General features: G+C 37.9%; 1 protein-coding gene across 1 annotated transcript in view; it reads left to right on the top strand.

Moving 5' to 3' along the window:
- Positions 1-12719: 12719 nt before the first annotated feature.
- ADAD1 (adenosine deaminase domain containing 1) overlaps positions 12720-22457 on the top strand; it is a 48363-nt gene continuing 38625 nt past the window's right edge. The window contains exons 1-5 of the mRNA XM_070769144.1: positions 12720-12828; positions 13204-13383; positions 14126-14314; positions 16668-16835; positions 21073-21141. Coding sequence (XP_070625245.1) covers positions 13212-13383; positions 14126-14314; positions 16668-16835; positions 21073-21141 — 598 coding nt within the window. The 5' untranslated portion in view covers positions 12720-12828; positions 13204-13211. The remainder of the gene's footprint in view (positions 12829-13203; positions 13384-14125; positions 14315-16667; positions 16836-21072; positions 21142-22457) is intronic.

The raw sequence follows: 22457 nt of genomic DNA, 5'->3' as shown, positions 1-22457 counted from the left end.
GCTGCTGGAGCTGTGTGCATGTTCAGTAGTGTCTGACTCTTTGCCACCTCGTGGACTGTAGCCCACCAACCTCCTCTGTCCATGGGATTTCCCAGGCAAGAATACTGGAGCAAGCTGCCATTTCCTCCTCCAGGGGATCTTCCTGATCCAGTGACTAAACCCGAGTCTCATGCACATGGATTCTTTATTGCTGAGCCACCTGAGAAGCCCATAAAAAGGGGACTATAAATCGAAGACTTTTCAAAATTCCTGTGGCTTTACTGGACAAAACTACAAGAAAAACATATTTTGGGGGACACTGCTAGTAGGAATGTAAATTGGCACAACCCCAATGGAGGACAATTAGGCAAGAGCTATTAAAGACATATAATCTCTTCTTGAATAGTCTCTTTCATTACTGGGCATTCTTTATTATGTGTGAAATAATTATGTAAGAATATTCACTGCAGTATTCTTGATAAATGATTGGAAACAATTCAAATGTCCATCAATAGAAGACAGATTAAATGGCCCACTTAGTGAAATAGTATGCAATTATAAAAAAAAAAAGAACAATCTCTAGTATTTATTCTTGAATCAAAAAAGCATGATACAGCTCTATGTAGATAACGGTTTCCAGGCAGTCTGCCAAAATTATATTTTGAGTATCATGTACCTTACCCTAGTCTAGTAAATCACATTATACATCTAGATTTTCTATAAAATTCCAATGATGTAACAAAACTAAAAGGATTCACAAACTATCTAAAGAACCATTTTTTAAATTACCTATTTGAAACACCAAATACAGATCTGCAGTAACAGTCTAAACTACCAAAGCAATACCTGTAAAATACAGTAAAAATCAATTATTTGAAAACATTTTATACAATATTCAAGAACATATGAAATGAAAGCTCAAATTTTAAACTTTTAGATTCAGTTTTACTATTAGTGTTATGTTCTACAGACTACTGTAAGAATTTCTAAACACAACCTCTCAATTGCTATACTTCTTACAGAACATTAATAATTCAGTGACCTCAGTCCATGGAGTATGCTAAACAGAATTGCTCTAACTTTCTCTATCCTCACTAAGGAATGGTGTCTTCTAAAGTTTAGTGGAATAAACCTGCTTGCCTGCATGGGCTTATAAGCTATGTTAAAACTGCTGGTAGCACCGTACTTGGAATGCTATGCCCTTCACACAGTGAGAGCTAGTTACCCATCTCCCTTTGTCTCTAGCACATACTCTAAGGTCAGTTGAGAATCTCTTTTTGTTGTTTCCATTTGGGACCTCAAGCATAGAATATCCTTAAATAGACGGACAGATAGCCCTCAACTGAGCCCAGTACTCAGTAAGTTCTGGATTTGTGAATTTTGTCTGCTTTACCTGTGTAGGTCAGAGCTGAGCAACTCAAAGCCCAGGAAAGGCTCTGAACTCAAGTTCAAACAGTTTTTTCAGGCAATGATACGTGATAAGCCCTAGCAAAGCTCTCAAAGAACCATCAGATGTTGGGAGGCATTTCTGAAGTGAAATGCTGTTAAAAAAAAAATAATGCCAAAGAGAGAGAAAATGCTGTCAAGGATGATGGCAAGAAGACCCTGGTCATTAGGTGTATACCCAGTGGTCTAGATATGGGCGGGGGGCGGGTAACAGGAGGTAACAAGAAAGCTTGAGTGCTCAGAATGAATACAGGTTGATCAATCAGGTAATCAAGTCAACTGCCAAGTAAAGTGGTACAGGATAGACAAATGGCTAAACTACCTCTTTGATAAGCTCCTTTCCCTAGGCTTCATGTTTCCACTAAGTGCCTTTCCAGAATATAATAACCCAATTTCTCTCCCAACTTGGTGTTCACTACTCCCCAGAAGTGACCTAATCCATTTGGGTGCTCTAGAGATAAGAAAATGAGCTAAGCCTATTCTCATTTCACCTTCTGAAGCCAGCCTGTTTGCAAGGAGGATGCAATTCTGATTTCCTCCCTTGTGTGTACTGTAAGGGGCAAGCGAGTTGGGTTTGTCCAGTTTGTGTTACTAGAACAAGGAAGTTTGTGTATTTAGAGAGTGACAGCAACCCCATTTGGCCAGACAGCTGAGCACATTTTCTACTTTAGACTCATTAGGCAATAAAGCTGGCTTTTAATATCCATAACTCTGATATATGTCTCAATGAATTTCAACCTTTGGAGAGGAGGAAGCAGGTTATTTATTGATCTTAAGCATAATAGTTTTCTTTTTAAATACTTTACTATTATTATTGTTAGTACTACTTTAATATTAGTGTCTTGTTAACAGGTTTATTCATTTTTTTAACAGAATGAAAATTTACCTACCTTACAATGAAAGAAAGCTGATGCCCATGGGTTTCACTAGTTTTATCATTACCCATATGCAGCTGGACTTAGAATGGTAGACTAGCCTATTGAAGATCCAGTGATTTCTCAATCTAAGAAACATATATAGCTGGGGTGGTACCCTACACAATGTAGTAGATGTTTTAAACTTGTGTTCAGTGTCTCATACTGTTACCTCTCAGAAGATATAGATCTGATAACAGAGTTGAAATATAAAGTATCTCCTTTCACTATTATACCGAACAAGCACCTTCAAAATGTATACCTTCATCCAATTCCACTGAAAACAGCTCTCAGTATCCAAGGGAGGAATGTTTCCATGATGAACACACAGCAGTCTCATTAAATTAGCATCTGAGGATGCCACCTAGTTATTTGGGTTTTAAGATGCCAATTGGTTGAACTAGAAAAGGTACTGGGTACAGAACTGATTGTTTTATTAATAATTGTGGGGAAATAGGGTTGCTGCTACAAATGGGGGCAACATAGATCACTCCAAGGCAAACCCTATTAGTGCCTCTAAATGAGTGGCAGAGTATAGCAACCACAGGCATCTCTGTTAGCACTCACATCTCTCAGAAAGAAAGATTATCTTGGAAGATATTCTCAGTGTGTCGCCCACATTTCCACATTTTGCAAGCAAGACTCTTACGTTCTCTGTTCAGAACTGTATTTTCAATGATATTTGTACAGCAAACAACTCTGGAAAATAGAGATGCTACTCAGCCCCAGAGCAAAGGGCAGATTTGCCTACAGCCCTGAAAGATTCAAGGTCTCCTTTGTCATAAAAAATTAAGACTTTTTCTCAGTTGGTAAAGAATCCGCCTGCAATGAAGGAGACTCCGGTTCAATTCCTGGGTTGGGAAGATCCTCTGGAGAAGGGATAGGCTACCCATTCCAGCATTCTTGGGCTTCCCTTGTGGCTCAGCTGGTAAAGAATCCATTTGCAATGCAGGAGACCTGGGTTCAATCCCTGGGTTGGGAAGATCTCCTGGAGAAGGGAAAGGCTACCAACTCCAGTATTCTGGCCTGGAGAAGTCCATGGATTATATAGTCATGGGGTCTCAAAGAGTTGGACATGACTGAGAGACTTTCACTTTCAATATGAATTAACTATTCATAATTCTATTTTAACTTTTAAGTTCTTCTCTTGTAACACCACCTCACTGTGTGTGCAGCATTCATCTGGACCTATACATGCTGCTTCCATGGGACTTGGGGACAAGGAGAAACATTCAGACATGCTGATACCCACACTGTGAATAAAAAAGTCCTTTATCACTGACTCATGAATCTCATGTGTTCTGCCAACATCCATGAAGTTGAGGCAGGCTAACTTTAAAGTTTTCAAGTACTGTACAGTAAAACCAGAAATCCTCCATAGTTCCTGACAGATTATTCCACTGAATAAGGAGCCCCAATCATCTGAAACACTAACTGAAGGCAACTGACATGGAATGGGTGGTACAAGAAATATCCAACCACCATATGACCATTTAAAATGAGGGTTCTACCACCTATTTAACTTCTGTCTTAGAAGTTTATATGTTAAATTGTGACAAACATTTAAAAGTTAACCTTTAAAATTTCAGTGCTTATTCATATATGAGACAAAATAATACCAAGCATTTACTGGGTAACAGGTATAGTGCTAAACTGTTTCTATCTACCAATTAATGGATTCCTCCCAACAACTGTGTGAAGTAGATGATAACCTGCTTATTTTGCAAATAAATCGAGACTCAGAGGGAGTCTCAAGGAAAGGAGTCAGTGATAGTTCCTGGAGATAGCCAAGAAAATTATGTTAATTAGATAAGTTAGAAATAACATTTGTTCTTTAGGCCAAAGAAGACCCAAACCAAGGCCATACAGCTTGGTTAGCAAAGTGAAGGTGGACTTGAGCCCCACTTGCCCCCTTGGCTTGGTGTCCTCATTCACAACCTTACGCTATGGCCTTGCTCCTGGGTTTTCAGCTTGTACAACTTGGTTAACGATGGTGTCGAGTATGAGATGGGGAATTCACTATCCCACCCAATTCCCATGGTTTTCCTTGTCAAATAAAAAGACAATCATGTCAAGTATGAAGGATCAAAGTACTATAGTTTACCAGTTCCCAAAATGTCCTTTAAATCACACAGTATATTCTGGCCATTTGATGTTTAGTTAACTTTATATCAGTATGTCAGAAATGTGAAAGCAAGGATTTAAAACATGGTGTATTTTCACTTACACAGTGGCACTGAATCATTTGTTTTTTAATATAAATAGTAATATTTCCATAATATTAAATCTAAGGCAGTTTATGAAAATCATATAGCAATACTCATATAGTTTTGAAATAAAAGATCATGTAAATTATACTGAAATGCCTTAAACACTAAATTAAACTTTTTACTGTGTAATTCACTGAAAATAATGCAAATTATGTGAATTATCTGTCCCAGAGCCTCAATCAGGTAAATCTCACCTAAAATTTATCAATCTTCAGCTGTGTCAAAATTTTAATCACTTAAAAAAATGGGGCCCAAAACATCATACTGCATCTCTACAGTATTCATATGCTAAACTTAACATACTGTTCTCTGTGCAAGCATAGAAGCAATGACACTTTGGAAGCAATGAAACATAAAGCAACAAGTACAACTAACTCTAAGATGTTAGTTTATCACTATCATTATCCAATAAAAATAACCAGGGGTTCCTGGAAAAATGGCCAATTTTAAGTCTAAGGGATGGAAAATAGAAGCATATTATAGTTCCAGAAAATAAATAAATACTTTTTAAAAATAGGAAGATGTCAAAAGGGTACAGGAGACTACAATGAAAGAGATCCCAGTGCTGGAATAATGTGAGCAACAAAATAACAGTATTGGAGTATACTCAAATAATAAATATCAGTGGCCCCACACTAGCATGTAAGGGGAAGAATTTTTTCTTAAAATGAATTTCAAATAACAAATATGAAAGGAATGAGAGAAACAGAAAATTACCATTAGAACCCCACAGTAGAAATTCTGGTTCAAGATAGTGAAGTAGGAAGAGCCTGAGCTTACCTCCTCCCACAGACACACCGAATGTACAGCTACATATAGAAAAATTTCCTCTGAAAGAAACCACAAAACTATAGCTAAGAGACTCCTACGCAATGGGCAATCTAAAAAACCCCGAATCAACACAGGTAGGAGCAGATGAGACACAATCTTGCTGAACACTCCACCCATAGTGTGGTGACCCACAATCCATAGGAAACTCATGATTCCGAGCTTCCCCCTGAGGAGCAAAGGGTCTGAATGCCCCATCTGGCAATTTCAAGACCCGCACCTGAGATATGAACTCCCAAAACATCTAGCAATGAAAGCCAATAGGGCTTGCATTCACAAAACATACAAGTTGCTGGATATAAAATCAATATACAAAAATCTGGTGCTTTCATATACACTAACAAAGAATTATCAGGAAGAGAAATTAAGAAACAATCCCATTTAAAATTGGATCAAAAAAGAATAAATTACCTAGGAAGAAACGATCTAAGAAGTTGAAAAATATATACACTAAAAACTGTAGACACTAATAAAAGAAACTGAAGATGACACAAATAAATATTTGTGTGGAAATAGTCCAGTCTCATGGATTGAAAAAATTAATGTTGGTAATATGTCCATATTACTCAAGCAATCGACAAGATTCAATGCAATCCCTCTCAAATTTCCAATGACATTTTTAAAAGAAGGCAAGCAATACTAAAATTTGTGTGCAACAACAAAACCACCTAAATAGCCAAGGCAATCCTGAGAAAGAACAAAGCCAGAGGCATCACACTTCCTAACTTTACACTATAAACTATGGTAGTCAAAACAGTATGGCACTGGCACAAAACAGATGCATGGATCAACGGAGTAGACCAGAGAGCACAGAAATAAACCCATGTATCTGTGGTCAATTAATTTATGACAAATGAGCCAAGATTATACAATGACTCAGTTCAGTTCAGTTGCTCAGTCCTATGCAACTCTTTGCGACCCCATGAATCACAGCACGCCAGGCCTTTCTGTCCATCACCAACTTCCAGACTTCACTCAGACTCACCTCCATTGAGTCAGTGATGCCATCCAGCCATCTCATCCTCTGTCATCCCCTTCTCCTTCTGCCCCCAATCCCTCCCAGCATCAGGGTCTTTTCCAATGAGTCAACTCTTTGCATGAGGTGGCCAAAGTACTGGAGTTTCAGCTTCAGCATCAGTCCTTCCAATGAACACCCAGGACTGATCTTTAGGATGGACTGGCTGGACATCCTTGCAGTCCAAGGGACTCTCAAAAGTCTTCTCCAACACCACAGTTCAAAAGCATCAATTCTTCGGCACTCAGCTTTCTTCACAGTCCAACTCTCACATCCATACATGACCACTGGAAAAACCATAGCCTTGACTAGATGAACCTTTGTTGGCAAAGTAATGTCTCTGCTTTTGAATATGCTATCTAGGTTGGTCATAACTTTCCTTCCAAGGAGTAAGTGTATTTTAATTTCATGGCTGCAGTCACCATCTGCAGTGATTTTGGAGCCCAGAAAAATAAAGTCTGATACTGTTTCCACTGTTTCCCCATCTATTTCCCATGAAGTGATGGGACCGGATGCCATGATCTTCGTTTTCTGAACGTTGAGCTTTAGGCTGTATATTGTCACCCTGTTTATTTAACTTCTATGCAGAGTACATCATGAGAAACACTGGACTGGAAGAAACACAAGCTGGAATCAAGACTGCCCGGAGAAATATCAATAATCTCAGATATGCAGATGACACCACCCTTATGGCAGAAAGTGAAGAGGAACTCAAAAGCCTCTTGACGAGGATGAAAGTGGAGAGTGAGAAGGTTGGCTTGAAGCTCAACATTCAGAAAACGAAGATCATGGCATCTGGTCCCATCACTTAATGGGAAATAGATGGGGAAACAGTGGAAACAGTGGCAGACTTTATTTTTCTGGGCTCCAAAATCACTACAGATGGTGACTGCAGCCATGAAATTAAAAGACGCTTACTCCTTGGAAGGAAAGTTATGACCAACCTAGATAGCATATTCAAAAGCAGAGACATTACTTTGCCAACAAAGGTTCATCTAGTCAAGGCTATGGTTTTTCCTGTGGTCATGTATGGATGTGAGAGTTGCACTGTGAAGAAGGCTGAGTGCTGAAGAATTGATGCTTTTGAACTGTGGTGTTGGAGAAGACTCTTGAGAGGCCCTTGGACTGCAAGGAGATCCAACCATTCCGTCCATTCTGAAGGAGATCAGCCCTGGGATTTCTTTGGAAGGAATGATGCTAAAGCTGAAACTCCAGTACTTTGGCCACCTCATGCGAAGAGTTGACTCATTGGAAAAGACTCTGATGCTGGGAGGGATTGGGGGCAAGAGGAGAAGGGGACAACAGAGGATGAGATGGCTGGATGGCATCACCGACTCATTGGACGTGAGTCTCAGTGAACTCCGGGAGTTGGTGATAGACAGGGAGGCCTGGCATGCTGCAATTCATGGGGTCGCAAAGAGTCGGACACGACTGAGCGACTGATCTGATCTGATCTGAAGCCAACTTTTTCACTCTTCTCTTTCACTTACATCAAGAGGCTTTTTAGTTCCTCTTCACTTTCTGCCATAAGGGTGGTGTCATCTGCATATCTGAGGTTATTGATATTTCTCCCGGCAATCTTGATTCCAGCTTGTACTTCTTCCAGCCCAGCGTTTCTCATGATGTACTCTGCATAGAAGTTAAAGAAGCAGGGTGACAATATATAGCCTTGATGTACTCCTTTTCCTGTTTGGAACCAGTCTGTTGTTCCATGTCCAGTTCTAACTGTTGCTTCCTGACGTGCATATAGGTTTCTCAAGAGGCAGGTCAGGTGGTCTGGTATTCCTATCTCTTTCAGAATTTTCCACAGTTTATTGTGATCCACACAGTCAAAGGCTTTCGCATAGTCAACAAAGTAGAAATAGATGTTTTTCTGGAACTCTCTTGCTTTTTCCATGATCCAGTGGATGTTGGCAATTTGATCTCTGGTTCCTCTGCCTTTTCTAAAACCAGCTTGAACATGTGGAAGTTCGTGGTTCACGTATTGCTAAAGCCTGGCCTGGAGAATTTTGAACATTACTTTACTAGCGTGTGAGATGAGTGCAATTGTGTGATTAGTCTTTCCAATAAAACTGGATGGCCCATCCAAAAAAATGAAACAACATGACTATCTCACACCATACACAAAAATAAACTCAAAATGGATTAAAGACTTGAACATAAGACGAAAGCATAAAACTCCTAATAGAAACATATGTAAAAGGTGAAAATAAACAAGTCAGACTACAATAAACAAGTCATATTAAAAAGTTTCTACATAGGAAAGGAAGCCATTAACAAAATGAAAAAGCAACCTCTGGAATGAAGAAAAAATTTTAAATCGTATATCTGATAAAGGTTAATATCCAAAATATATAAAAAGCTCATAAAAGTCAATAACAAAAACCTAATCTGATTTTAAAAATGGAGAGATCTGAATACATATTTTTTTCCAAAGAATGTATACATATGGCCAAAAGGTACATGAAAAGGTGCTCAACATCACTAATTATCAAGGAAATCAATGCAAATCAAAACACAGTAAGATACTAATTAACATCTGATAGGACGGTTATTATCTAAAAGACAATAACAAGTGTCAGTGAGGATGTGAAGAAAAAGGGAACTCTCATACACCGTTGGTGGGAATATAAATCCATTCAGTGGCGATGGATAACAGTATGGAAGTTCACAAAAAATTAAATATAGAACTATGATATGATCCAGCATTTCCACCACTGGTTATTTATCTCAAGGAAATAAAACCAATAACTGGAAAAGATATCTGCACCCTCATGTTTACTGCAGCATTATTTACCATAGCCAAGGCATGGAACAACCTAAATGTCCCTTAATGGAGGATTGAATAAAGGTGTGATATATATACATACAAGTGAATATTATTCACCCATAGAAAGAAGAAAATGCTATCATTTGTGAGAACATGGATTGACCTTGAGGGTTTTATGCTAAGTGAAATAAGACAGAGAAATATAAACACTGTATAATCTCACCTACATATGGAATTTTTAAAAAATCAGGTCATAAATACAAAGAACAAACTGGTGGTTGCCAGAGGCAAGGGGTGGGCATGTCAAAAGGTACAAACTTCTCGTTATAAAATAAATAAGTTCTGGGCATGTCACACACAGTATTTGCTACGATGTGTGTGTGTGTTAGTCACTCAGTCATGTCTGACTCTTTGAAACCCCATAGACTGTAGTTCGCCAGACTTCTCTGTTCGTGGAATTCTCTAGGCAAGAACACTAGAGTGGGTTGTCATGCCCTTCTCCAGGGGAGCTTCCTAACTCAGGGATCAAACCCAGGTCTCCTGCATGGCAGGCAGATTCTTTACCATCTGAGCCACCAGGAAGCCCAGTAGATCTTAAAAGTTCTTATCACAAGAAAAAATATTTATAACTGTATGTGGTGATGTTAACTAGACTTGTGGTGACCATTCTGCAGTATGTACATATACCAAAACATATGTTTTACACATGAAACTAATGTTATGTGTTAACTGTGTGTGTTAGTCACTCAGTCGTGTCTGACTTTTTATGACTCCATGGACTGTAGCCCTCCAGGCTTCTCTGTCCATGGGATTCTTCAGGCAAGAATACTGGTGTGGGTTGCCATTTCCTTCTCCAATGTGTTAATTATATTTTAATAAAAAAGAAGAAATTTAACTCTCAAAACATTTTAAAAAAGAATACCACAGTAAAAACTGCCTCAGGCAAAGTAAAAATTAGTGAATCACACTCTAGGGCAAAACAGGATATTTTCATATCCTCAAATTATCTTCCTCAAATTATTTATTAATATGTTGGTTTTAACATATGTCCACAAACTCTGGGGCTTCCCAGGTGGCACTAGTAGTAAAGAACCTGCCTGCCAATGTAGGAAATATAAGAGATGCAAGTTCGATCCCTGGGTCAGGAAGATCTCCTGGAGAAGGTCATGGCAGCCCATTCCAGTATTCTTGCCTGGAGAATCCCATGGATAGAGGAACCTGGCTGGATATGGTCCATGGGGTCGCAAAGAGTCAGAAATGACTGAAGCAACTTAGCAGAGCACACCACAAACTCTGTGGTACTCTTCTCTCCAGAAGGTGGATCTCTATTTCTCTCCCCTCATGTCTTTGCTGCCTTCTAACAGAGTATAGAAAAGGGAAAATAGTAACTTCATAGTGGAGACACCAGACAGACACAACCTTAGCCAAGTCATCAAGATAACATCACCACTAATAGTTGCTGATATCATGTACTGTCTGATATGCCACAAGATGTGCACTTCACCTCCATCTTACCAAATATCCTTAATTCTAGTCTAACCAAGAGAAAACATCAGCAAATGTAAACTAAGGCCCATTCCACAAAATATCAAAATCATGAAAAAGGATCACAAAGCATCAAATCATGAAAAACAAGTGAAGACTGAAAAACTATTTCAGACCGCAGAAGACTAAGGAGATGTGATGGCATGGTATCCTGGATTGAATCTGGACTTTAGTTAAAATCCTGGTGAAATCCAAATAAAGTATACAGTACAGTTAATAGTAGTACTGTACCAATGTTAACTTCTTAAGTTTTGATAAATATACTACACTATGTAAGATGATAACACTAGGGGAAATGGATGCAAGAATATAGAGGCACTCTATCTTTACAATTCTGTAAATCTAAAATTATTTCAAAATAAAACATTTATATATGCTGTATCTTTAAGAGTAATTTTTCAACATTCCTTTTACTTTTTCAGCTTCTATTTCCATTCCATGTCCCTAATCAAATTTGGTCCTAATTAAAATCTATTTTTGTACTTTTAAGCTTTGATCACCATCCTGACCACACTTCTTGGCAACATTTTAATTTCTTAACTCCTGTAGGCAAAAGTTTGTCAATGTTAAGAAAAAAATCTAAACTGAGTTATCATTAAAATTATTAATGAGCACTTGATCAAAGCATCAGAGTCAACACATCTGATAATCTCTAAAGAAAAATATGCTGCTTCTATTGAAAATGAATTACTTAATGAGAGATATGAGGCTATTTTTTCTCCCAATTAGCCCATGTATTTGTGGATGGAAATTACTTCTTGCTATAATGATACAGAATACCATCAATTCTGTTATTTTTCTTTTTAAGTGATTTAACCCTTGAGAAACCTTTCCCAGATAAAAAAGTAGAGGAGCATTTAAATTTTGTTATAGCAATCTCCCTCAATCCCTTGAAGTCCTTGTGGGTTACTTGCCAAGATCTGTTGAAATACTTGTAAAATACTATTTAAAATATTTTCAATGATCTATCAGCAACACCTCCATTAGCACCTTCTTCATCTTTCCCTAGAGCAAAGAACTGGGGACACTCACTTTGTGTGTGTCATGCATGTATCAGTCATTAGCTTCTCAAGCCCCAACCAGTTTTCGAAACTGTTGCTTATTTGGCTCCACGTGAGGCTTCCGCAAGAGTCCAGGGAGGCTTTTTTCTGTAAACAACACACACACCATAAGGCCAAACCTTGTCCACAGGTACCTTCTGAGAGTATAACTGTGGACAAAGCAAAGGGTCTCCTGAAACTACCCACACATAGGTACCCTAGAACTGCCTTCAGGGATCCTATAATAGATAGGAGTGCTCAGTCATGTCCGATTCTTGGCAGCCCTATCGACTGTAGCCCACCAGGCTCCTCTCTCCTCGGGATTTTCTCTGCAAGAATACTGGTGTGCGCCGCCATTTCCTTCTCCAGGGCATCTTCCCAACCCAGGGATCAAACCTGCGTCTCCAGCATTGCAGGTGGGTTCTTTACGGCTGAGCCACCAGGGAAGATCCCTATAATAGATAAGGAGGCACTATTCCAGTGCTATGTCGGGATGGAAGGAGTACCAGGCAGGTGTGCGTGGAGGGCATCAGGCAGGAGAGTGAAGGGGCTGAACTGTGTGATCTTATCTGCCTTTCCCAGCAGACAAGGAGGCCAATGGGCCCAGCTACCTACATACGGAAAACCTGTAGTACCTCGAGGCCTTGAACATGCGCAATGCGCGACGCCCAACATCATTGCGTCACTTGGCATCGCAAGCCTTGGAGCTCGGCAGGCACGCGCTGGCTCAGGCGCGGGGGCGGAAGCGCGGGCCGAAAGGACGGTTGGTGATTGGATGAGGCCTGCGTGGGGCGTCCGCCCGGTCCTGTGGTGACTCCACGAGGAGGCTTTTGAAAGACGCCCTTCTGGCCGCGTGGCTCTCGGGCCAAGCCGTCTGAAGTGAGAGGTTGAGGCCGGGAGAAAGAAGCAACGGCGTCGTCGGCGGCCGGCCGGCGAGCCCCCGGCCTGCGACCTGGCCTGCGGCTCGGTCAGAGTAGCCCGCCATCGGAGTCCGGCCAGCCGGGCAAGAAGGACAATACTGGTGGGTGGGAGTTAGGCTGGGGCTCAGGAGGCCGCCAACCGGGTGGCCACTGGAGGGGTCTCAAATTTTTGTTTTCTTTTCTTTTTTTTTTCCCCTGACCCCTGAGAAAGGCTTTTCACCAAAAACCACGTCGTCCCTCCTTTCCTCCTTGTAGAAGTGCTTTGGGGAGGGGTTTGGGAGACAGTTCTGTCACCATAAAACTGGTCACAAAGCAGTCATGACATCATGGGAGCGCTTGTCATGGGAGTGTGTGTGTGTGTATACAGGCCATGTATGGGAATGTATTGGAATGTGGTTGTTTTTATTTCAGAGTAAGTATTTTTAGTTTACATAGTACTTTTTAAATTTTCTGCTAATTTTCTTAACAATTTGTAGGTGAGAAAATGTCTGGAAACAATGACTGGTTTCAGAGTTCTCGGGTTCCTAGCTTTGCCCAGATGCTGAAAAAGAACTTGCCAGTTCAGCCATCAGCCCAGACGGTAACTACACCCACAGGATATTCCTCGGAAAGTTACAGCCTGTCAAACATGGCATCCAAGGTTACTCAAGTGACGGGTACAAACTCTTTTACATTTGTAATAATGCCTAAGTTCTATAAGATTCTGGGATGTCCAGTCAGTTTTGATGAGCTTCTGGTTTCACTGTTTCCAGAATATATATCCATTTACCTGTGGCCATGTCCCAACTGAAACTTGGATTTTACTCCCAGCCCAGTAGAAATGCTTCGCCTGGCTGTTCACTTAATTGTTCTTTACCACTTGAGCACAAGACCACTTCCAATGTGTCTTGCCTTTTTGAAGTGAGTCTGTGTTTATGCCTTTCAGGAAAGAACTGGATTTATAAGGGGTTATATTCCACATATCACTGTAGTGTTAAGTGTAAAGCCAGGACACACACAGTAAAAATTCAGTTGAATTCAACTTAAAAGGTAAAAATAGTGAATCGAAAGCAGACTCTAGGTTCTGGTACCAAATCTAACTACATTCTAGGCCTCAGTGACCTCATGTGTAAAAATGACTTAGCCTTTGAAGACCTTGACATCACTGAAATCCTATGATTCTTTGATATCACTTTATACTTTGACAATAACAGCACTTTGCACAATAGCCTTAGTACTTCAGAAGGTATATACATAACAGGTTAAACTTCTTTAGTAGTAGAAACATTTTTGATGAAAAACACATGTGACTGTGTGTGTAGAATTGTCTTCCATTTTAGGGAAGGGTTTAGTGCTTTTGCTTGTCTTATTACTCTATTTAATTTAACCAAATTGACAAGCATAAACATTTATTTTTAGGTAATTTTCCAGAACCATTGCTTTCCAAAGGTCTTTCATCTATTTCAAATCCTGTCCTTCCACCGAAAAAAATACCTAAAGAATTTATAATGAAATACAAACGTGGAGAGATAAATCCTGTATCAGCCTTGCACCAGTTTGCACAAATGCAGCGGGTTCAGCTTGACCTGAAGGAAACAGTGACAACAGGCAAGTAAAAAGTTGTATCTGGTTGTTACAATATAGAAAATATTTTCCTATTAAAAGGAGAGTATATATGTGGCACTAAATTAATTTTCTTTATTCACCTAAGGTCGGAGTTGGATAATTACTAGTATGTTTTGACAAGGATACTTTATAAATGTTTATATTCATATTTTAGCATTTTGAAACTCTAAATTTACTCATACAAAAATTTTACAATCACTGAATTTTAATTTTTTGTGTATGGCTAAACGGAAATCTCATCAGCCGTGTAGATTATTTTCAAGTGTAACTAGGTACTCCTTATAGCATAAACATGCTTTTGTAGGGATGTTAAATATTTGGACTGATTATTTTTATGAGTATTCTGTGATGATGATGCCTGACAAGAATTACAGTCAAATTTGGCTTCTGAAATATAAAAGTTAGAAGGGAAAATAGCACTTAGGTGACTCATTCTCTCTGTGAAGACTTGCCCGTGACTTAATTTCTCTATTCTCTCTTAAACTGCCCCCTGCTCTTAAGAGGCATTGATAGGCTAAAAGCATGTGAAGCAAAGGAGCACAATCTTTAAAAATCTTCATATGTGTGCATATGTGTGTGTACACACACACACATTATCAAGTAGTTTCCTTTCTTTAATTTTCTGTTACTGATACTGTTAACAATAGGGATCTTAGAGCTACTATATGTAGTAGATTGTCATAGTGAAGCCAAATTTCTAGTCATTAATTTGGGTGAAACAGCAGTACATTAACAGCTGACAAAAAAAAGGTAGAGTTTTCCTAGTCCTGTCACTGTAGGTTGGATAACTGGATGTGTTCAATACTATAGACTGAATTTTTCTGTAATTAGTTAGCTTTCTGCCATTCTGTTGGTCAACTCTTAATTGAACTAAGCAAAACTCAAAAACACAAGTGATTGTTCATAGTGTTCATTTCATGTGCATAGTAGTGTCGAATTACCTAATTCTGTAGATTTGATAGAAAAAACACAGTATCAGTATTTTTAAACCCGCTAGGTAGTGTGGATTTAGATGACGGTAAAGTTTAAGAACCTGGGGCAGAAACAAGATGAAGCTTAAAGTCTCATCTCTCTGATACAGGATACTTATTAACAAATTTGATGCATAGTATCTCAAACATAAGAATCATCTGGGCCACTTGTTAAAAATATGAGTCCCAGGTTTACTCAATTTGGATTGGAACTCAGGTGATCATGAAGGAAGAAATTTGGGAAACTGAGATCATAGATGTTGGGAGGAAAGCAGTTTACCCTGATCCAGTCTGGAGTTGCTTATAAAATCTTGTTGTACATTTTAAAAACCTAGCAGTTATTGGAGTATGTGAGAAAATAATAATAAAGAGGCTTATGTGGAGTGACAGTGTACCTGGCCATTTGTAACCAAAGTAAAGACTTAAGTTTCTTAAAGGCCTCCTATACTTCCCTGGTGGCTCAGACTGTAAAGAATCTGCCTGCAAGGCAGGAGACCCGGTTTGATCCCTGGGTTGGGAAGATTGCCTGGAGAAGGGCATGGCAACCCACTCCAGTATCCTTGTCTACAGAATTTCATGGACAGAGGAGCCTTGCTTGGTGCAGACCATGGGGTCACAAAGAGTCAGATATGACTGAGCAACTAACACTATTAGGAAGGCTATAGTCTGAATACCAAAAAGTAAAATTAGAGGATTCCATTTTATTTTTCATCAGGAGAATATGAAAACTAGGTAAATGTAATTGTGTAAAGATACTTTTTCTGGGAATTTTGGATGATTGAACAGTTTCGTTCTTTAGAATATCTTTTTTATTATTGTTTGTTTTGGTTTCCCATGTAAATCCCCACTATGCACCCTAAAGCTGTGATGGATTTAGATTGTTTCTGTGACTCTGATAGAAACATAGGATTTCTTCAAAGGAATTCCTTCTATTCTGGAGCTTTTAAGAGTATCAGGGCACTCAGAGGACAGGAAAAATTCAACTTCATCGGTACTGAGGTTTGAAAGGAGACGTGTTGCCAGATGCTCCACATTTTCCCTTTCATTGATCATTATATAGACATTTGAATGCCTACCACTGCCAGGCATTATACAAGACATTGTCACTCTGTGTGTGACATGTACTCTAAAGTTGGCCCTATTGTTGATGCTGAATCTGAAGCCACACCAGCTGCTTGAAGTTTTCCTCAGAACAAGTTGAGGGGTCCACTCAGCTATACTTAAAACCTGTATTGGCCCTACAGAAAAACTGTCAAGCTGAGATTGTTTTATGAAGTTGTACTGGAATGTTTTCCTATGTAACAGACATCTTTTGTAAGATCATTCTGTGAAGTATTACAACTTATTCTGAGTTACTTTTCAAGGTAATGTTATGGGACCATATTTTGCTTTCTGTGCTGTGGTGGATGGTATTCAATACAAGACTGGACTGGGACAAAACAAAAAGGAGTCTAGATCCAATGCAGCAAAATTAGCTCTTGATGAGCTTCTACAGCTGAATGAACCTGAACCAAGAATTTCAGAAACATCAGGTAAATATTTTTTAGTATAAAGTAGTGTTGTAAAATGCTTCATTTTCCAGAAAGAGTCATCTGAAAGATTTACAATAATGAAGTTACTTGCCAACTGCACGATAGAGGTAGCAGAATTTGAATTATTTCCTTCTTTTGCTGATTGCTGAGTTATTTGATAGTAGTTAAAATACTCTTATATATTTTAGCACCAAAGATATAAACATGTTGCTGAACTGTCTAGTAACTTTGTTATGGGTTTGAGTATTGAAACTTAGTTTTTTCTTTAATTTATTGGATTCTTGTTATGCTCCTAAACTATACATTTAACATGGACAGGTTTTTATGCAATTTTTGTGACATTTGCTTGTGTTAAATTTGATAATGGTAGGATTGCTTGAGAGAATAAGGGCCTAAGGCAGTGGCACCCCACTCCAGTATTCTTGCCTGGAAAATCCCATGGGACGGGGAAGCCTGGTAGGCTCCAGTCCATTGGGTCACTAAGAGTCGGACGGGACTGAGCGACTTCACTTTCACTTCTCACTTTCATGCATTGGAGAAGGAAATGGCAACCCACTCCAGTGTTCTTGCCTGGAGAATCCCAGGGACGGGGGAGCCTGGTGGGCTGCCGTCTATGGGGTTGCACAGAGTCAGTCTGAAGCGACTTAGCAGCAGCAGCAGCAAGGTAACACAGCAAGTAGATTGAGAGTGTAAACTCCAGAAATAGATTGCTCTGTCTTGAGTATTGTCCCTGGACAGATAAGTTGTTTGCCTTCTAAGCCTTAGTTTCATCATTTCAAAAATGGAGACAAAGATAGATACCTCCTATATCTGTCATTTTAGAATTCAATAAATAACGCATGCAAAGCCTTTAACCAGTGCTTGGTGAAGAGTAACATAATCAATTAACAGAGGTTATTAATCAATTTGAGGAATATATGTGTTAGCATAGTAAACAGTAACAGTTTTTTTCAGTATTCATTTTGATTTTTTTAAATTTATTCATTTTGGTTTTGAGTTCATTTAGATTACATTTTGTTTTCCCTATAAATGAGGCAACTTCAATAAAGAAAAACACTTAAATTTGATTTAAACAGTGACAGTTGACTATTTTTAAATTCAAATTATCACTTTGTTTTATGACTGGACTTTTTTTTTGTTTATAACTTGTTAATTGTAGTATATCTTTTGTAATACTTCCCTTAAGGTCATTTTGTTCTTAAAGTACAATCTGTATTTCATATATTTTAATTTTTATGTTTAAGTAAAACCAGTATTTAATAATTAAAAGTGATCTATTTTGCCACGTCTCAAATTTGATGTGTATATTTCATTATTTTAAAAATAGTTTGTCATAGTTTGGATTAAATAACTACTCAGGAAGTATTTTGTTAATTTTCATATTTCTGCTGCCTGTATTTCAGATTTATTAATTTTTTAGGACTAGATGCGATTTTGCTGTCTTACATATATTGGCAGTTTATTAATGGAAAAATCTCTCTATATAATTTTTTATAAGCTATCAACACACTTAGGTATGTGCCCAGAAATATTTTCCCTGTTTCTTTCCAACCATTGCATACATTCAAATCACTAAATCTGTGGTTTGAAGATCTGCTATGTTTCAGACAGTTTTCCCAGGAGCCACCTGCCAATACACAAGATGCAGGAAATGTGGATTTGATCCCTGGATCAGGAGGATTCCCTGAAGGAGGAAATGGCGACCCACTCCAGTATTCTTGCCTGGAAAATTCCATGGGCAAAGGAGCCTGGTGGGCTACAGCCCATATGGGGGTGCAAAGAGGACATGACTGAGCATGCACACATGCGTGCGTGTTCCAGGGGCTGTGATAAACACTGGGAATCTAGACTCAAATAAGACCCATCTTATACCCTCAAAGAATTAAAATACTTTGTTGAAATCAAGTTAAAACATATCTACAGAATTTCCCAATTTCTAATTTAATTACTAGAAAAGGATATTTACAATTGAATCATGAAAAATGCATTTCCCTAAAAGTTTTCAAAACGTTTATCTAGGGCTAGCAAATCTTTTGCCCTTTGGCTATAATTTTTAGTTTCTAAACATTTATATTTTCCTTTTTTGTGAACATTAAAGTAGCATTTTCCCATCTCCGTGATAGCATTTTAATATTGAACATTGTTTTCTCAAAGAATGACAGAAATGCATTAATTATGACTAAACTTTCAGTTCAGTTCAGTCACTCAGTCATGTCCCAGTCTTTACGACCCCATGAACCACAGCACACTAGGCCTCCCTGTCCATCACCAGCTCCCGGAGTCTACCCAAACCCATGTCCATTGAGTTTTGAAAAAGTCCAGTTTGTCAATTTTTTTTGTTTGTTTCCTGTGCCTTTGACATCATGTCCAAGAAATCATTGCCAGATCCGGTGTCATGAAGCTTTTCCCATGTTTTCTTACAAGAATTTTATAGTTTTAGCTCTGATGTTTGAGTCTTTGATCCATATTGTGTTAATTTTTGTATAATAGTGTTATTTAAGGGATCTGACTTCATTTATTTGCATGTGAATATCTAGTTTTTCCAGCATCATTTTTAGAAAAGACTGTTCTTTCCCCTCATTAGACTTATTAGAAAAGACCCTGATGCTGGGAAAGATTGAAGGCAGGAGGAGGAGGGGATGACAGAGGATGAGATGGTTGGATGGCATCACCAACTTGATGGACCTGAGTTTGAGCAAGCTCTGAGAGTTGGTGATGAACAGGGAAGCCTGGCAGCTGCAGTCCATGGGGTCACAGAGTCAGAAACAACCGAGCAACTGAACTGAGCTGTCATTTCCCCTATTGAATGGTAGTGGTGCTCTTGTTGAGGATTATTTGAAGCCCTTTTATTTTTTTATTTTTTATTTATTTTTTTTTTTATTTTTAAACTTTACATAATTGTATTAGTTTTGCCAAATATCAAAATGAATCCATCACAGGTATACATGTGCTCCCCATCCTGAACCCTCCTCCCTCCTCCCTCCAAGGCCTTTTAAAAAATTTATTTTTGCACTCTCTATTCTATTTCATTGGTCTATATGACATCACCACAGTTTTGATTACTGTCACTTTAGTATTAAGTTTTGAAATCATGAAGTGTGAGTCCTTCAACTTTCTTCTTCTTTTTCAAGATTATTTTCCCTGTTTGTTTATGGTGTTTCAAAATGTAGACCAACTTGTACAGTCACATTTTCTTATTTATTGAAAGCATTTGTGCTTGATAAACAAGATTAATATCTTTAGTTTTCATTTCACCCACTGAACAGATGGGAAAAAAATCCATCTTCCTCTGAGTTTTTAGAGTTCTGCTTATCTAAAGTTCAGAGTGTATATATCTAACTATAGTCAACATTTACTTAACTAATGTGAACCCCAAGATGACATTGTCAATCCTTCTTTGTTAATTTCTGTGCTTTCAACCAGTTTTTCATTTTACTCAGTGAGGTACAGAGTAGCAGTTCTGTTTACTGCCTTTGTCTTTATGAATGATTCTTGAGAGATGCTAACTACTTTAGTTGAACCTTTGCTCCTGGACTTTTTTCATTTAAACTTTACTGATCTTTTTTGTCCCTTTGATTTAGTGTCCTGCTTTTTTCTTGTTTTTCCTGGATTCCCTAATTTGGAACCAAATAGAAAGCTATTGCAAAGAATTGGGTAAAAAACTAGAAAACTTTTTTTCATGTCAATTATTTTTATTGTGCTACTGGCACAAAGAATGAAATTGTTTCTGAATTATGTTTAGGTCTTTAAATTACTCATTTAACAAGTTCATTTAAATAAATAACTTAGAAAACTTTGAAGTATTCCCCTACAAAATACTCTGGTAAAATGATAATTTTTACTTACTAAATTAAATTTTTGATAGAATATTAAATACAAATATCTTACAAATGTTTTACCTGGTATTACTGTAAATGTAAAATTGTTCATAAGCATTTAAACTAGGGTTTAATTTTAACCGATTTTCAGAATGTTAAATCTGTTACAAAGCAAGCTATATAGTAGCATAAGAATAGGGAACCAGAAATGTATAATTTGGTGTTTGTATAATTGATTTCAGTATAATAAACACATTTAGAAAGGCTGAGCTAATGGATAATTGATGGCCTAGAGTTGGCAGAAGTATATAGAAAAAACAATCATTCTTGGATTGTTGTTTTATTACAGAATAGTATTATACCTGCCCTTTTGAACATTTAAGTTTCATTTTTACCTTATGATTTTGTTTTATTTACAGGTCCTCCTCCTATCCCTGCAGAACCTATTGTTTCACCTGAACCAGTATATGTTTCAAAAGTACATTATGGTAGGAAAGTCCTTTATGATAATTTTTAAAAGAAGATTAACCCAATTAAAAATTATAACAGCATACAATTAAAATATGCATAGGTATGAAAATGTGCATTAGTATTTTATTATTCAAACCTGTCACGCTTCTACAAAGATGAGTATTTCCTTCCATACTCTGCTAAAAATTAGAGAAATAATAAAATTGGAGAGGAACAATTGAAGAAGTGGCTTTTTTCCTATGAAGAGATGACTTATCAATATCATGTAACTGCTTTTTTGAAAATTCTGTGCTTTGGTGGCCTGGTCATTAATGAAATCCAGTGGCTTTCTGGTGCTTGATGGTTGGGATAGTCATTTCAATCTGTTCACTTTCTTTTAATGTTAGTTATTACTCAAGCTCAAGAAAACTGTAACTGCAATTAAAGTTACTAGTTGTGTGACCTATAACCACTTACTTCTCTCTGTACACCTTAATTTCTCTACCTGTAAAATGGCTACAATAATAACTGCCTCATAGGGTTATTGTGAGGTTTAAATTAATTTATGCATGTACAAAATCTTGATCAGTGCCTGGCCCACAGTAGGTGCTCACTAAATAGTAACTGCTATTATTTTATTGTAGTATTTATTCTATTCAACACTATATGGTGATTGTTGTATACTTTTCCTATTAGATTGTTAATCTCCTGAAAGGCAGGAAATTATCCTTAATTTCTACATTGCCTACATAGTAGTAACACTTCAGACTTTAAAATTTAGAGTATTTGCAGATCTAAAATGAAGAAGGGCATTTCTTTCTTTGTCCTTTCCAGGTCTGAGGATTAGGATTTGAAAACACTTTCAGGCTTGGTTTTCCATGGTCTTTCTGAGACAGAAAAAGGCTGTGTACATTTGTGTGCTTGTTTCAAGTAAAAGTACTAGACCAGGGGAAATAGGCACATTCAAAAGGCAAAATCAACCAATAGTTAAATATATTCAGTCAAATATTGTCACTTGATCTAATGATCATAGGAATTGATGAACAGAAGGACAGTGAGTGATCATTTCAACAGGAATGATCTCTTAATATTGAAAGGGGCTCTAGTCTTTTCACATTCAATGGACATTTTTAATGAATAGTAGAAAGAATCTTAGGTTGATCATGGGCAGATAATACAGATTACTGGTACCCTGAGTATGTGGTTAACAATGTGTTTACAAAAATACATGAGTAGAGTCAGGTTTGGTAGGCTCAGGTAAGGAGTTAAAAAGTTAAAAATTAACAGTTCTCTGTTAGGAAAGGAGGGACAAATATCATTCTTCATGCTTATGTGTAAACACAGGAGTTGAATA

This window comes from Bos indicus, chromosome 17 (assembly GCF_029378745.1).
Source record: "Bos indicus isolate NIAB-ARS_2022 breed Sahiwal x Tharparkar chromosome 17, NIAB-ARS_B.indTharparkar_mat_pri_1.0, whole genome shotgun sequence".
Taxonomy (NCBI): domain Eukaryota; kingdom Metazoa; phylum Chordata; class Mammalia; order Artiodactyla; family Bovidae; genus Bos; species Bos indicus.
Note: the sequence above shows the minus strand (reverse complement) of the source record. Positions and strands in the feature narration are given on the sequence as shown.